Raw genomic sequence first — 16,374 nt, forward strand, 5'->3', positions numbered from 1 at the left:
GTTGATGTCATTAGACCACACCCCTTCTCATTACAGAGATGCACATCACCTAATATGCTTAATTGGTAGTAGGCTTTCCAGCCTATACAGCTTGGAGTAAGACAACATGCATGAAGAGGATGATGTGGACAAAATACTCATTTGCCTAATAATTCTGCACTCCCTGTAGATCATCACGCAACAGCCATGAGTAGGAGTACCAGTGGCAGATCTTAAAACTAAAGACCTAAGTTGACAATAATGAGCTTATTAAACTACATTTCTGAGACAAAAAATAAATAAAATAAAATGCTGATGGCCACCAGTATCCCTCAGCCCCAAGTAGATTCAGGTATGGTAAATGAAAATCCCAGGAGACTGCCATCTTGAGTCACTGCATTCACAAGATTTTTAGATAACTTAACCTCTGACCTTGCCTTTGAGGTCACAGCTGCACCTATGCATGAATTTGAAAATCATACATCGCCTCATTCTCGAGTTGTTGCATTCACAAACTTAGGCGCCCCGTGTCGTCGCTCTTCAGAGCGTTTGATGCCATGCACCTGAATAATGACAATTAAAAATGCAACTTTCAGAAGGTTTATTTATGAAACACTACATTAATATAAATAATAGTGGTTACAGCTGGTTGTCAGTACCCTGAATGATGATAGCAAAAAAGGCCAAAATGTCATTCGCTGACGAAATGTCTAAAATATACAAATCTAGAAGTCCCATTAAAAAAAGAAGAAAAAAAACAAGACGTCAAATTAGTGCTACAATATGTACATACTTATATACAGTGGAGAAAATATCCAGTCCTGTACAAAGGCAGTTCTTTTCTTTTTCCAAACAGTCAGCTCTTGCATGATTATGTCCGACAATCATTATTAACAGTCCTAAACTGCAAAAGAGCTTTTGTCCCGTTTTTTCCACCCCCGACAGAAATAAAACATCTGCACGGTGTTCGTTCCACATTTTGGTAAAATAATTAAAATAATTAAGCTAGAAAGTACACAGATCCATGATCAAAAATGAGATGAGTGATGCTTGGAATAAACATAATCTGAACATTTCTTTGCCATCATGTGTGAATTCTCAGCAGCAACGGTGTGTTTTGCTTTCTTTGCTGCCCAAGGTCACACCTATTTTTTTTTTGTGTGTCCTGCCCTGTTTATTTGAACATGCCAATGAGCTAGACTGTCAAGGATCTTTGTTTTCTTTGCCGCTGAAGTGAAGTGACTCCTCTGTTGGGCAAGGACCGATCTGTGCATTCCACACACAGCAACAACAACTCCAGAGCCAAAAGAAACCCGAAAGAAAATAAAACTGTCGTCACGTGGGAGCATAAAGTCCTCCGCCTTAGAAAGAAAGAGTCTTTCCCTCTGCCAAGGAGGACGTTTTTCTTTTGTCTTTATACAGAGTGAACAATCTTCTTTGTAATGAGTGGCACAGGAGGAATTAGTAAACACTTGTAATTCTGAAATGTTTTTGCACTATCTTTGCAGTTCACTGGTATTCACAGGGTTAAAGTCCCAAAAACACAGATTGATCCAGCTACCTCAGGTTATCAGTTTTAATACGGCTCGGGTTCAATACAACTTTCCTCTTTTTACACATCCACAGTGCAGCAGGTCAGAGGTGTCACTAAAGTAAATACAGACAGAACAGGCAGAAGTCCTAGGTGCCATTGTCTGTCGTGCTCGAGCAATCTGGAGAGGCTGCCACTGGGGTTAACGACTGATCGGAGCTCTGGTTTGGAGAGCCGTCTTTAGGCCAATAAAGTCGACTCAGGCTCTGATGCAGTTCTTCCAGTTCGGCTGGCAGGGGGATTCCCAGCTCCTGATTGAGGGACAGAGCTGCAAACCAGTCCTCAAGCTTCTGAAAAGGTGGACTGAGGAATAAAAAAAGGGAGAAAAAGGAATGGTCAACGAGGGCACAGAGAGGGGTTTGAGGCTAAAACCAGACTGACAAGGTTGAGAGAAAACACGAGGAAGCAATCTGGTAGCAGAGGCGTGTCTCTCAGCGAGCAGGTTGAGATGGCATCTGAAAGGGTTTTTGTTTCACTCCTCCAACAACCAGTTTCATTAAAAGGCTGCATACCGTCTCGAGTGAAGGCAGATACAGTTCTCATATGGCCACATCTCTTGACTCTTTCAGGTTATTAAGAACTTTACCTTACTGGTCAGCAACTCTGCAGAACATTAACTTTTCATAACAAGTTAAATGAAATCTGTAATACATTAGCTGTGGCTCACCGGTTGTCTGGTGTGAGGTCACAGCAGGCTACAGCCAAAGGAAAGAAGGCTGGTGTGCAGTCTTCAGGGAGAAACTTCTCCACAAACTTGCCAACATTTAGGCCAAAGTCGAAAGTCCTGGGGAGGCACTCAGGGTCCGCGTAGACTTGTCCAATGATCTGAATCACAGTAAGGAGGATAAACATTAGGCAATCAGATAGTGATGTGCATACAATGCTTCACACATAAATACATCAGTGCTTACTTTGAAAGACTTAATTGCATGCAAGGTCTGTCATCTAACCCCAAAATGTGCTCGTTAAGCCATTACTTTGAGTAAACCGAGTAAAAATCAGCGTCTTACCTCGCAGAGAACAATTCCAAAGGAGAAAATGTCCACCTTCTCATCGTAACGTTTACCTGAAATAACACATAAATAAATGTAATTACAAAATGGGTACAAATTAAGCTCTCATTCCTGTTTTTTCCCCCTTTTTAATGTCCACTCACCATTTAGCATCTCTGGAGCCATCCAGTAAGGATTCCCCACAACGGTGTACCGCTTCTTTCGATCAATCCGTCTAAAACGCTTCTTATTGGTAGGTTTAACTTTCTCTTCTACTACGAGTCGGGACAGTCCGAAATCAGCAACGACTACAGTGTTGTCCTGTTGAATGATTACAAGCGAGGGTTTTACTTCTCTAGTTACCCAGGATAGGAGAGAACAGGGTTTATAATGCCAAGAAATCGCAAATATACTCTTTGGTCTTCTTTTGGAGTCTGCTAAGTTTTAATGTATCTTTCAACCCAGCTTTTGCTCATTCTTGAAATAAAAACCATTCACACTTCATCATGTTTAACTGCTTCTAAGATGAAATGCCACCTACCAGTTTAACCAGACAGTTGTGAGTATTTAGGTCTCTGTGGATGATGCTCATTGAGTGGAGGTAGGCCTAAAAACGAAAAGGGGAAAGTGATGTCAAGTAAACACAGAGAATCCCAAGTAAATTCAAAAATAAATGATTCATTTGCTCAAATCTTCTAAACGCGGATTTCATCAGATCTTTACAAGATGAATAAAAGGGTTGCACTTTGTCACAGCATGCGGTTGATCTACAGCTATGTTAAGCATTTTGTTACACAGTAGCTTAATGGTTATAGTTTTTCCAACTTCATTTTTTCTTTGAATTCATTAGTTTCATTCTCTGTCTCACTTGTGGCACTTAATATCTAATAGATGTGGACGTTTGAACACATACAGTCAGGTGACAGTAGCAGCTAGTAAGCTCTTTGCAGGAGGCCAACTCACCATGCCAGACGCGATACCCTTTGCAAAGCTCACCCTCTGCTCCCATGGAAATGGGTCCTGTTAGTCAGGAAAAAGAAAAAGCAATGAGACAAACAGAAGCTCTCTGAGAGACCATAACAGCGTTAAATATAATGATTTTACACCAAGTAGGAGACAGCTATGTTAAATGAAATTAGACCTTTATGAAATAAACTAAATCTAAAATAGTCCTCCCCCACATGCTTTAAGCCTCATTAGGGACAAAGCACCCTCACTCTCCTCAGTGGGGCGTGTGCTGAATAGGCGTTGGCAGTAGGGGGGGAGGAGCGGAGCGCGACTGCTCCAAGTTTCACCTGAGAACACTTTCTATAACTTTTCTCACTCCACGTGCCGGTCAGTTGATACACAACCCAGCCAATTATAGAGTCCAGAGCCCTGTATCAGTGCAGAGTTTACTCCAGGTCACCACCCTCCCTCCCCTCCCTACATAACTCCTGCCACTGTTTTTCTGCTTCACTATGGGTGAGGAGAGTTTCAGCTTTTTAGACTCACCATGTCTCTGATGAAATCCTTCAGCGTGCCGCCCTCAATAAACTCAGTAATCAAATTGAGCTTTTTGTCTTTGTACAGCACGCCGATAAACTTCAGAACGTGGGGATGGTCAAGGCTTCGCATTACTTTGACCTGAAGATTAGACGTGTGACAGAAAAAAAAAAGAAAAAAGCTCCAGATTATTATAAGCAGATGATTTACACCAGAGTCTGTGGGATAAAAAGCACTGAATAAAATACAAGTCAAGCTAATGCGTTTCCACAAGACACTGGAAACAACAACAAATACAAAGAGTTAACTACTGGGTCATGTGCCGTGCCTTTAGTGGTGTGTATTAATAAACAGCTCCATACAGAGACAGTGGACTCTGCTTTGTCTGTGACTAATCAGAGGCTCCTGCTGCAGATTACCAACCTCTTTAAGGAACGTTTTCTGGGTCTCCTCATCACACCGGATCAGCTCCTTCATCACCATCACCTCGCCTGTGGCTTTATGAGTCACCTGCGACAGAAGGAACACATGAATTACATAAAGTTCACAAAACTTGCTCGATGGCAGGAGTAAAAGAGTAAAGGACCCACCTTGATCGCCCGTCCAAAAAATCCTTTTCCTAAGACCTCTCCGTGTATGAGGTCACATGGCCGAAAAATGCGGTGAGAGCAGCTAGCGGAGGATATCAAGGACTCCGAGCGCCCAATGTCTCGTGTAATAAATGGATGGTCCTTAGGAGAAGTTGGTCCCGGTGACTTGCATATACTGTTACTACGCCTGAAACACAACATAGCTCATTAATGATAACTCGCATCCCTGATCTCTTCTTCATTACAGAGTCCAAAATATGGAAGTTGCATGCTTTTTGGTTGTTGTAACATACCTTAAAGACCTCCTTTTCAGTGTGCCATCGTCAACCACATCTGTCCTCTCCAGCACCGTGTCAGATGGTGAGGACATGCGCATGCGGGAGGTGGCTGGGACTCCTAGCCGGTTCCCTGGTGATTCCAGCCTTAGCCGGTCCAAACGATGCCTGACTGGGTCATACTCTATCAGAAGGTGTAGCGTGTGACTGGTACGGTGAATAAGATCATCCACCTGGTTAGAAAAAAAAAGATTATACATATATATATATATATTTATTAACTAGGGTTAATGGATTTTCCACAATTACACTATTTTCAGGCTTTTTAACAACAAATCCCACAATTACTTCCTGTAAACTATCATCCTTCACCCTTAGGATGATTTGATGGCAATGTAATAAAACTTCCTAAACAACACTGCAAAAATAAATAAATACCAGTATAATTTATAACTATATTCAAAACTGATGCTTAAAAGCATCAGTCAAAAAGCCCTGGTTCAACGTCAATTCTTTAAGTCTGGTATTTGCTTATCCAAATGACAACTGATGGTGAAATCTGAGGTGCAGTCATAGTTTTTGTACTGGCTCAGCCTGTGTGACGCAAGTCCAGCGCTGTAGGTGGCAACACTCCCACCACATAAATTGCAGGACGTGTGACATGCATGCTGACAGCAGTGACCAAGTTACTGTGATTAGAGTGTCTAGATATGCTTACGTTTAAAGGGAACAACCATCCCAGTGTTGAGCACCATGTGCTTTGTTCGAGGAAGAAGGAAACTAAAAGCCCAGTTCATGCAATGTTATAATAGTGTCTCTGTTCACCCTTTGACACAGCAGAGTCTGACAGGTAAAGATGACCAGCTAATGGTACGAGTAAAGTAAGAAGCTAAATCAAGTTCTGTGAGTTAGTCTTCATTCAACAGCAGCAAACTATTCATAAGCTCATGATGATGTCACTTACTTCATGTTGGGCAACAACATGAGTTTCCTTTTATTGCGTATTTCTTTTCATTAATGCATTATTTTATTTTTCAGGTGAAATTCTGTTCTGATATTTTCGTTATCTTTAACATAACAAAAATATTAAAAAGGAACCAACCAGTCGAACACAAAAACGCTGAGATCGTGGGAATGAGCCTATAAGTGCAGTCATTACACACCTTTGTCTCCCAGCTTATGTAAAAACGATCGAGGAATGGGAAGAATGTCAAAAATCAAATGTGCAGCGATTGTATAACAACATCGCTATGCGAAAGTGCACTCAAGGAATTGCATTAACGATGAAACTAATCGGCTTTGGCTGAAGGACTTCACTTATGACTCCATAAGTATCAGAGATAATATGCAAGCCCACCTCCTGCTCCATCAATGTCGCCACAGGAAGGCCATTGATCTCCAGAATCCTGTCTCCAACATGGATGGCATTTCGAACCTCTGGACTAATAAGCATTCCTCTGACCCTGAAAAACAGCAGCAGCATGAGTAAGTGAGGACTATGAAATAAATGTGCTGGTTTAAAAACACCAGGACACGAGAAACTCCCATATATTATTAATCTGTCAATAAGTACTTTTTTTTTCAGTGGCTTATTTACACACACCTGCTATTTAGTCAACCTATAATCAACGTTACGTAAAGCATTACTCATGCTGTTCCCACAGAGCCTCGAGGACAGGCATGGAGTCAGACATCACGAGGTCCCACTTACTCTTTGACGTGAACACTCATTGAGCCATTGACATCCCTCAGCACTGACACAGAGAGGCCTCTCTTCCCATTGGCTGCAGAAGGCATCGAGATGAGGGTCACCGTGTGGGGCAGGGAGTCCAGGACCGAGTCGTACGAGCGTTTTTCCAACATGGGTGTGAGAACCTCCTGCTTGTAGCACTTTCCGCTGTTCACACCAGGAGAATGCAGAAGCACATTTTATGAAAGTTTGGTTCAGAGAGCACAGAGTAACAGGAAGTCATGCAGAAGTGACCAACTAATCGTGAGCAAACATACTTGAGGGTGAACATTAACTTTTTAAGACATTCCTGGCATTGGCCAGTACAATTAAATGTAAGATGTTCTAGAAAAAGAGGGGACAAGGATTTTTAATTAAAGGACTATAAAACTGAATCGCAGCAGAAGAACCACATGAAATGTCCAGGGTTGAAAAACACATAAGATCAAGTTTAGTTTAGACCAACCAAGTGTTGCAACCTAAAGTAAAATCTAATCTTTGCTCAACAGCTTTATTTAATATCAGTGCCATAGAGTTACAGAAACAAGCTTTGGTGTATCGGCTGCTTTATCCATTTTTGCGATAACTCACTGGATATAAAAATTCAAACACTGCATTCTGGGTAAATTTTTAAGTCTCATATCATCATGTGGGACAGGCAGCTGACCAAGAAAAAGGTACAGCATATGACTCCAAGCTGTGACTACTCCTGGATCAAAGCAATTTTCCAATATAATCAAGTTTTAACACTCGTGAGTGTAGCTTATGGCTGTTAAATAGAAGTTTAGATATGGCACACTGATGAAACCGCATCAGGCATGAGTGAAGTTATGCTGTGGTTTTTCTTAGATTTATAGTGTACATATACAATATATATTACATATACAAACAGCTTTAAAGAAATCCAGTGCAGGTGACTTACCAATACAGTTTTGACCTCTCGACTAAAGCGTAGGTGTCCCGGTCTTCAATAACCACCTTGCAGCTCAAGCAAACAAAACACTCAGGATGGTACTTATGTTCTCCAGCCACCTGAAAGCAGAAACAAACGGGCTAGTTCTCCATTCAGAAGTAACGCGACGAGCCTGCTGTCTTGTTCTGTTGTGCTTTGGTGGTGAGCTGTGAGCTGCGTGTTGTTTTCTGCCCTCCTCCCTCCCACCCTGAGCGGTGACATAGCCGTAACACCTGCTTCACTCTCAGCCTGTCTGGAATCTGCTATGACATCACCCTCTGGGGATCTGACACACTCGTCTTACTGGCTTTCTCCCTTTCAATGGTCTGAAACTTTCAGCTGCTTCTCACCGACACTGCCCGAGTATCAGTCATCGATTTCCCTTTCTGACATGCATGCAGGACTTCAGTTTCATCACACCGTTTTCATCCCTTTCATGCAAGATGAGATCATGTCTACCCTTTGCAAACAAGTAAAATGTTGATTTCAGGACTATTTATGTAATTAAATAGGCAATAGACAAAGTTTTGGTTTTAACTTGTGATGAAATACAAGTCGATTGCACAAAAATGCCTGGGCTTAAAGTGTTTGCCTAGCAATCTTGCACACATTGGACAGTTTTGTCTACAACCAGGTACAAAAATGAAGGCTTGATTGTGAAACCAAAACAGGAAGAGGATGGCGCTCTTGTTTTCCCGCTAGTTGAAATAGTGGACCTGGGAACAATGGGAGTAAGTGCTGAAACTGTACCCAACAAGAAAAAACAGGAGGAGGAGGCGAGGAGGATAAAGTGAAAGCGATTGAAAGTTAATGGGGGGGGGGAATCAGTGGGACTTGAGAGGGTTTAAAGATTACATTCACCTGGTATTGTTAGACCAGACCGCCAATTATCAAAACCTGCCCAATACAGCCATGTGTTTCAGGCCCTGTCCACATGTGGATGGGTATTTTGTTTTATGCATTTTGGCCTTAAAACGGTCGTTGTGAATGGACTAAGTCACTGAAAAAGGAGAATTTAAAAAAAATCTTCCAGGATAAAGATTTAGAGAAACTGATTTTCTGTGTTTACAAGTGGACAATAAAAGCAACCTCAGAACCGTGCACCTTTAACCCCTTTTTTCTGCCATCAGCCTGTGTGCCGTGTTCTTATTTGTCACTTCTGATTGGAGAACATTTCTAGAAATTTAGGGTTATATCATCATCTCTTGTTTCGACATGCTCCTGATGTGGCCTCTTTGTGTGGACAGATTTTTCAAAACAGTGCTAGAATGGACGGGATTTTAGATTTCAATATTAATGCTTTCAAGCTGTGAGCAGAGCTTGGTAGCGGTGGGGGTACTCCTAGTGCTGGCCCCAAGCCCGGATAAATGGAGAGAGTTGCGTCAGGAATGGTATACGGCATAAAATGTTTGCCAGATCAAACATATCGGACCCTGCCAGGGCTTGGTTTAACTATGGATGTAATGAAGGCGGCCATGCAGAGGGTTGGTGTGACAGAGGAAGATAATCTGCTATGGTGACCTTTAAAGGGAGCACCAGCAGAAGAGCAGCAACTCTGATTTTCTCACCGTTTTGGAATAGAAAAAAGAAATCAAAAGCTTTGATATTTGTTTGTCTTTGATGCAAACAAAAGTCCTAAAACTATGGATTAGTTATCTCAGCTATTTGCAATAAGCACATGGGGAGTTGCTCAGTATTTTTCCCACATTATTGCCACAGCTCTGAGTCAGAAACTTCGTGCTGTGAAAGGATTCCCTGCTGCTGCAGAGAGATTAAAGTGATGTCAGCCAAATCATTGTGACATATCAGGAGTCTGTCAGTACCTCCCTGCCTTTAAGCCAGGAACAGAAAATCCACCAGTGACTAAGAGCAGCCACAAACCTGCCTGAGGCTCAGACAGCAGTGCGGAGCAGTAAAAACTTGGCAAAGCCAGATCAAAGTGAGGGACAATTAACGGTGACCCCGCTGTGAGCAGAAAAATATGACAGTGGAAAACAAAAGCGGGATTGCATAAACTGATCATAAACACGGTGCTCTGAATTCCAAAAACATCTCCAAAGAATCAATGAACTAACAATCAGCTGGACCAGGACAGAAACAATAGTGTTCTGGACTTGAATACTTAACAAGCAGCAGCGCTGCATGACCCTCCTCCGCTGATGGACCACAATGATTTTCTTTCTGGCTGAGAGGCTCCGGTGCCAGCTATGCCCTGCCAAAAACACTTGGCTTTGCTGGCTGATGAAGCAGAATGCCAGAACCAAATAGAGGACTCCATTATGTGTGTTGCTTGGTGGCAAAAAGAAAAACTTGAGCCTGGCTCCATGCTAGAGAAGTGACCCCATTTGTGGCCACCTCAGTTTTAGGTTTTTGATTTGTAGATATAAAAAAAAAAAATCGATGCTGCCTGACATTTGGGTTAAATTTAGTGGATGTCAGTTTCTTTACTTTGATCAACTTGCCTTTATATTTTTTATTAATAACATTTTCTCTTTGTGGAGAAACAAACCCCAAAAAGCAGGCGCATTTGTTCTTTATACCATCAGTACGGATCATAATGTGAGTGGCAGAGTGTGGCATGCATTAACAGAGAACTGTGGAGAAGTTCTGCACTGAGAGGGAACATAATGGGGCCTCAAGGGGGGGAAAGTAATTCACAAGTAAAGTCTAGACCACATTCTGCAAAGTCCAGCAGCAGCCCATGTGAAGTATCACTCATCTGTAAATGTAATAACTGCCACAAAAAAACACTGCCCCCTGCCTTTTAACGCACGGTAATCTGGAGCAGTAAGCAGAAACAGGAACAGAGCGTACTAACATGGTCTGTGGGCTTTCTGGCATTATTTAAGTAGGCAGGGAAAAGGTTGGCAACTGGTGTTATAAGATCATGGCAAGACAGACGCTGAAAGCCAGGCAATCACATGCAAACAGCAGTGGTCAAACAGTCTCCACCCAGTGTTGAGTCTCCAAAAGAAAAAACAAAACGTACCAGACGCGCAAAGAGCAAAAAAACCGATCTGGCGGGTTGTAATTCTCATTCTACACCAGAGTATGGATAACTCTGTTATGTTCAAGTCTTTAACACAAGAGGGCTGAGTGCCAGGCCAGGTCAGCGTGTCATGTAAGCATTAAAAGAAGCCCAGCCAATGTTGTGTAAAAACTTCTATTGGATTTACAAGACACAACCCCCTCCCAAAAAAAAACATGCAACCTGATCGCACCTTTAATTGCATCCTGACTGCCTGAGATGTGCATCTATTTCACATACCACACCCGAGCTTACATGTGCTGTCTCAGCCAAAAGCAACTAACAATGTTATCTAAATGTTTTTACAGGCCATAGAGTGCTTGGAGATGTAAAATTAGTGGAGTCTGGGCTGATTAGGTGTTGGCTCAGATTCCAGTGTCTTTGAGCGACAGCTTAAAAAAAGAAAAACAAAAGACCCTCCATACAATGGAGTAAAAGAATGAAAGCAGCAGACTTACCATCGCAGGTCCAGTCATGAGCAGAGAGCAACCATGACAGAGCTCTCCAAACTTTTCCCAGTAGTGATTGCGACAGTACAGCTTGCCGTCCTTCTCATAGTACCAGTTAGTCAGGTGGTCACAGCACACAGAACATCTAAGGAGACAGAAAAAAACCAACACTCAGGGTTACGGAGGCAGAAAAAAAGATTTCAGAATGGATTTTGAAATGTGAAGCAGATGTCTATGATGACATGAAGGCGCTCAGAGTCTCAAAAGCCTGTTTGACTGCATGGATGTTGGATGTACAACACATGTGAGACACAGCAGGGGAAAAGCCAGCCAAAGATGCTGATAGAGAATACTGACTGTGCACAAAAGCAGCCAAGCATTTAGATTTTCCAATATTTCTAATGTTTCTTATCTTAACTTCAGCATCCGCAATATCTCTTTAAAAAAAAAAAGTGTGTTTTTTGAACAGTTTCTCATGCACAACGTAGGAAACAAACCAAAAAAACAAAATCCAAACTGCCCTAAATTCTCATCCAGTAAACCACCTGTGAGGTCAGGGCAGCCACACATACCTAGGGGTGCAGCGTGGGCAGTCAGCCAGTGAAATCTGCCTCCTCAATGATGCTGCTGACTTTAAAACCTTTACTCTGTGGTGATAACGCCATGTGGACAGTTTCTTGCAAAAATATTGACGTTTTTAATCAGAAGTTTAATCAGTTGCAAACGTGCTACAAGTGACTTTGATGTCTACAAGTTAAAAATGAATCAAAAAATAAGCAAACACAGATAAATAAAATCAGTTTTGCTTGTTAATCTAGCAGTTTTTAAAATTTCAAGAAACATAAAGAATGAAAACTTTGGACTTTTGTTTGTACGTGCTGCGTCCTGTGAAACGTCCATTAACTCTGTTGCACTTGGCAGACCCTCCTCACTCTGCCTTTGTAATCAAGGGTCAACGTCTGGAACTGAAAAATTCAGCGAATGCAGAAGTAGCAAAAACTGCAACTCCTCAAGTAGCCAAAAAGGGTGACAAAAACTTCACAGCTTTGAAAATCATATTAGGGGCTGAACTTTCTATAACTCATCCATGGATATAATTCAGTTATCTGTTATCAGCATCATCTAGACCTTCGAAATCAGAATCAGAATATTTTATTAATCCCTGAGGAAATTATGTGGTCATTGGATTGAACCTCTTCATTGTGTGTGTGCTATTGGAGCTTTTTAAATGGACTATCTGACTAATGATATGGCTTGCTGCGTGCTCGCTGGCTCATTCTAGAAGCTTGTGCTCCTGCTTGGCGAGTAAGATTACATTAATCCACTGCTTAGAACTAATAAGCTGATAGGTGTGTCTGTGTTGCACCCACACAATTTATAAATGCAGCATGTGAACCACGTTTGCTGAATCGCACTCCACCCTTCAACTGTATAAAGGTAACAGCTGGCTTAAAAAAAACAAAACAAACAAAAACATGGCTACAGCTTAGCTTCAAAATGTGGAGTCCAAAAACAAAGGGTGACACCACAGTGCCATATCTGTGTTTTATACCATTTATACTTGATGATGTACCAAAAAATATTAACGAATCTCAGTGTAATTTTTGATTTATCAATGAATGTCTCAAGAATATGGAACTTTTTTTTCAAGAACTGTCTTTAAAATAAAATAAATGAGTAAAAGCATCACACGAGAAAAGCTGTAACAAAAATTCTGATCGCTTTGCCAATTGTCAATTCCACACATATAACATGCCTTGTTTTACAAGGTGTACAACAGTACGAATACCTTGTCGCTGAAATGCCCTGGGGCTTGCACTGTTAGAGAGGCAGGGATCACAAAAGTAACTAACTAAATAAAAATGCTCCACTTTTGAAGAAGCAGATGTTGGATTTGGGAGAACTTTTCTTGATGACTGCGCAGTGCCTGTATAGCTGCCAAGTCCTTATTCAGTGCTTAATGGGATTCAGGACCACAACCTATAAGCAGGCTCAAGATAAGACTCTACAGAGGCAAAGTCCTCAAATTATCCAGTTGGGCTATAATACAGCTTTTGATTACAGTTCATTTTCTTAGGTAGGCCATATTAAATACTAACAACATGCCGTTAGCCACATTAGCTCAGAAACCCATCCTGGGGTTTAGGATTTCTGAGTGTCTCTCATTGTACTTCTCTTCCTTCAACAGTCTAACAAAGCGTGATAGTAAAAGCTAGCACTACTATTATAAATAGTGCCGACTGCTGCTCCTGTTAAATGACTAGCTGCTAATCGAAACTGATATTTGGCAGAGGTAAGAGGACGTTAATGCCTGAGACTGAGACAAAATGTTCAGAGTGAAGAATGCTGAAGTTACCAGCAGACTGGGAAGCACCTGCAGGCACTGAGCGCTCCTTGAACAAGCTGCACTGGTTATGCAAAAATGATGGCAACAGATTTAACTGCCAGGGCCCGAACCAGGATGAGCCACTTTATGAGAGATCGGATTACTGAAGCCTCTGGAGCCACTTTTGCCCGACTTTGCAAATGATTCCTCAAGCTTTTTTCCTCCCCCCTCTCCACCTTGGTTACACATTCACCTGAAGAAGAATCCTGATGTCTTGGTGATGACATGTAGACAAATGAGTCACAGTGAAAAAGAGACGTCAGGACAGTCGATTATTTGGACTTGAACAGGAAAGAAAAAGCTGTTCACTGCATTGATTTCTCTCAAACTTATGCACAAAACTAACAGCAGATGTGAGATAATATACTGGCTGCGTAGAGGAACGGCTATAATATTAAACAGTCAACTACTTTCAGTTTAGAGTGGTTCCCAGCATGATTATTTTGCCAGTTAGGTGAAAAGCATCAGATTCTCGATGAAGACAAAAACATTATTTTAAATGCTTATCGTACGCATTTTTATTCTTTTGGTGCTGGCTCCAGTCTTCAGCTGAGACCCGCATATCACGTTGTTCTCTCCACTGTAGGTATAGTTCATCCAGGATTACTGACTTTGGCACAGACTCCAGATATTTCAGAATTTTCTGGCATTACTTAAGAAGGAGCTGTCCTTTGGAGGAAAGACCACATGTTTGTGTCTGTGCTGCAGAGAGAAAAGTGGAGAATGAGGGAACAGCTGGCTCTGAGGCAGAGAGGACGTGACATGAAACAGATCCATATTTGTGTCAGGAAACAAACCTTTTTCCTCTGACACGAAAGCAACATAAAAGAAAAGGACACAAGATACAGCCCGGTGTATCACACTGTGCTGTGATGAGGAGTAACAGAGCAGAACAATTATCCTGAAGTCAAGATTGCATGAGTAACGCTTGCTAAGCTGCTGTGGTCACAACTGCACTAAAAGGCCAAACATCTGATGTCTGGGTGTGACGCAATATTACACAAATTTGGCATTTTCATTAAATGATTAATAACATTATCAAACATCATTAGGAGTGGGAGAAAATACAGATGCTGCATTATATTATTATTAACTCGTTTCTGCTGCAATACAATTACAGTGCCAACTCTTAAAATTTTGCCCGGTCTTACTGAGTCTCAGTTTCTGCCGCAGCATTCGGATGGTAGTCTGACACGAGGTTATTATAGTTAACTAAAACAAAACTAAAAACTTATACTAGAAGTGAAAAACATATTAGTTAACTTAAACTACTTAAATTGAAAAAAAATATTCGGAAATGATTTTGCGAACTTGGAAAACTCACACAAAAATAAAATCAAATAAAAGCCTCATTTTTAGAATTTGTTGCTTTGGTAAAAATGTTATTACTAGCTGCCTGGTGGAGTCAGGCGTCTTCAGCTTTAAAAAGGTTGTGCGCTTTTGTTTTAGTACCTGTTCAGATTTCCCAAAAGGTTGCCCCTGACATATTACAATATACAACACACACAATAATAATTATAAATTCTTATTCTAAAAGAAAAAAAGAAAAGAAAAGAAAGTAAAAGTAAAGCTTTTTCCAGTGAAATAACGCACTATATCACAAAGCTGAAATCATCTCAAACTGGTCTCTTAAACATCACAATGAATTCATTGTACTCAAATGGCCTCCACAATCTCCAGATCTCACCCTGATAGAGCACCCTTGGGATGTGGTGGAACGGGAGAGTCACATCATGGATGTGCAGCTGAGAAATCTGCAGCAACAGCGTGATGCTATCACATCAGTGTGGATTATAATCTCTGAAGATGAATCTATGCCATGAAGACTTAAGGCAGTTATGAACACAAACGCAGGTCCAACCTATTACTGACAAGATGTAACTAATAAAGTGACTAAGTTAAAAATAAATAAATAAATAAAGGCCACAATACACGTTTGATTGTTGTAGCACCCAGACATTGCCATCAGCCTGAAACATTCAGTATTTGTCAAACTGTAGCACACAGACAAGTAATGTCAGCACAGCACCAACAACAGCTGGAGGTATCAACACTCTCATTGTCCCTTCAATAGATACAATAGTTACAAAGAAGAAGAAAAACAGGTGTATTTCTTCAAAAATACTGAATGTACAACATACTGTGTGTCTCGGTGGAGGAGAGAAAACAAACATACAAAGAAAAACTTGTTCTGAACAAAAAGCATTCATATACAAAATTGTATTGTATTGTACACTTTGTTCCTTTTACCATCTACATTAAGTAATGCAAGTAAGCTTATAAAAACACCCAAATTGCTCGTATACATGGTGCTGAATGGGCGTGTGCACTTAACTCAGGTGGTTACAGTCACGTTGGCTGCACAAACACTACACAGTAAACATTACTTGTTTCCTTAAATATCCATTGCTGTTGGAGTCCTTTGTTAAAGTGTGGCAGTAATGATAGAAATAGACACTGAGATGATCTTTTACATGTGGCCTTGAAAGCCTGACAAAGGTGTATTTCACTGTGCAACAGCATCAGCACCAACAAGTTCACCACAGCTCCTTTAAGTCCTCAAAGTTGTGAAATTGGGCCTCCATCAGACCCGTTTATACTGGACACACCCCACAACTGCTCGGCTGGAGTCAGATATGGAGAATTTGGAGGCCAAGTCAACACCTTCAACTTTTATTATGCCAATAGAGGACACAGCCATCAGGAGAAGTACTTGCAATGCTGCTTGTACCTAAGTAACCTCCACAAGAAGGACATAAGACTTTCCACATTTTCCAAAGCATCCTTTACAGCCTCCACTGGCTGGCCTGCTTCCAACAGCACATCCAGATGCAATGTCTTCACAGGTAGGCTAAATGAGGCGCAAACATCCACTCATCCACATCTTCTAAATAATGCTCGTGTGCACCCGGTGCTCT

The 16,374-nt window shown here is 41.3% G+C and overlaps 1 protein-coding gene across 1 annotated transcript in view; it reads right to left on the reverse strand.

Annotated features, from left to right (window-relative positions):
* Positions 1-569: 569 nt before the first annotated feature.
* limk2 (LIM domain kinase 2) overlaps positions 570-16,374 on the reverse strand; it is an 18,270-nt gene continuing 2,465 nt past the window's right edge. The window contains exons 3-16 of the mRNA XM_005722169.2: positions 11,080-11,215; positions 7,564-7,673; positions 6,624-6,809; positions 6,270-6,375; positions 4,931-5,145; positions 4,638-4,824; positions 4,471-4,557; positions 4,057-4,188; positions 3,526-3,582; positions 3,104-3,169; positions 2,727-2,883; positions 2,581-2,636; positions 2,238-2,395; positions 570-1,873 (exon numbers count right to left, since the gene is read on the reverse strand). Of these exons, the coding sequence (XP_005722226.1) occupies positions 1,660-1,873; positions 2,238-2,395; positions 2,581-2,636; positions 2,727-2,883; positions 3,104-3,169; positions 3,526-3,582; positions 4,057-4,188; positions 4,471-4,557; positions 4,638-4,824; positions 4,931-5,145; positions 6,270-6,375; positions 6,624-6,809; positions 7,564-7,673; positions 11,080-11,215 (1,867 nt within the window). The 3' untranslated portion in view covers positions 570-1,659. The remainder of the gene's footprint in view (positions 1,874-2,237; positions 2,396-2,580; positions 2,637-2,726; positions 2,884-3,103; positions 3,170-3,525; positions 3,583-4,056; positions 4,189-4,470; positions 4,558-4,637; positions 4,825-4,930; positions 5,146-6,269; positions 6,376-6,623; positions 6,810-7,563; positions 7,674-11,079; positions 11,216-16,374) is intronic.

Source organism: Pundamilia nyererei, unplaced genomic scaffold, assembly GCF_000239375.1.
Source record: "Pundamilia nyererei isolate P.nyererei 1_Seehausen unplaced genomic scaffold, PunNye1.0 scaffold00006, whole genome shotgun sequence".
In the NCBI taxonomy this organism is placed as follows: domain Eukaryota; kingdom Metazoa; phylum Chordata; class Actinopteri; order Cichliformes; family Cichlidae; genus Pundamilia; species Pundamilia nyererei.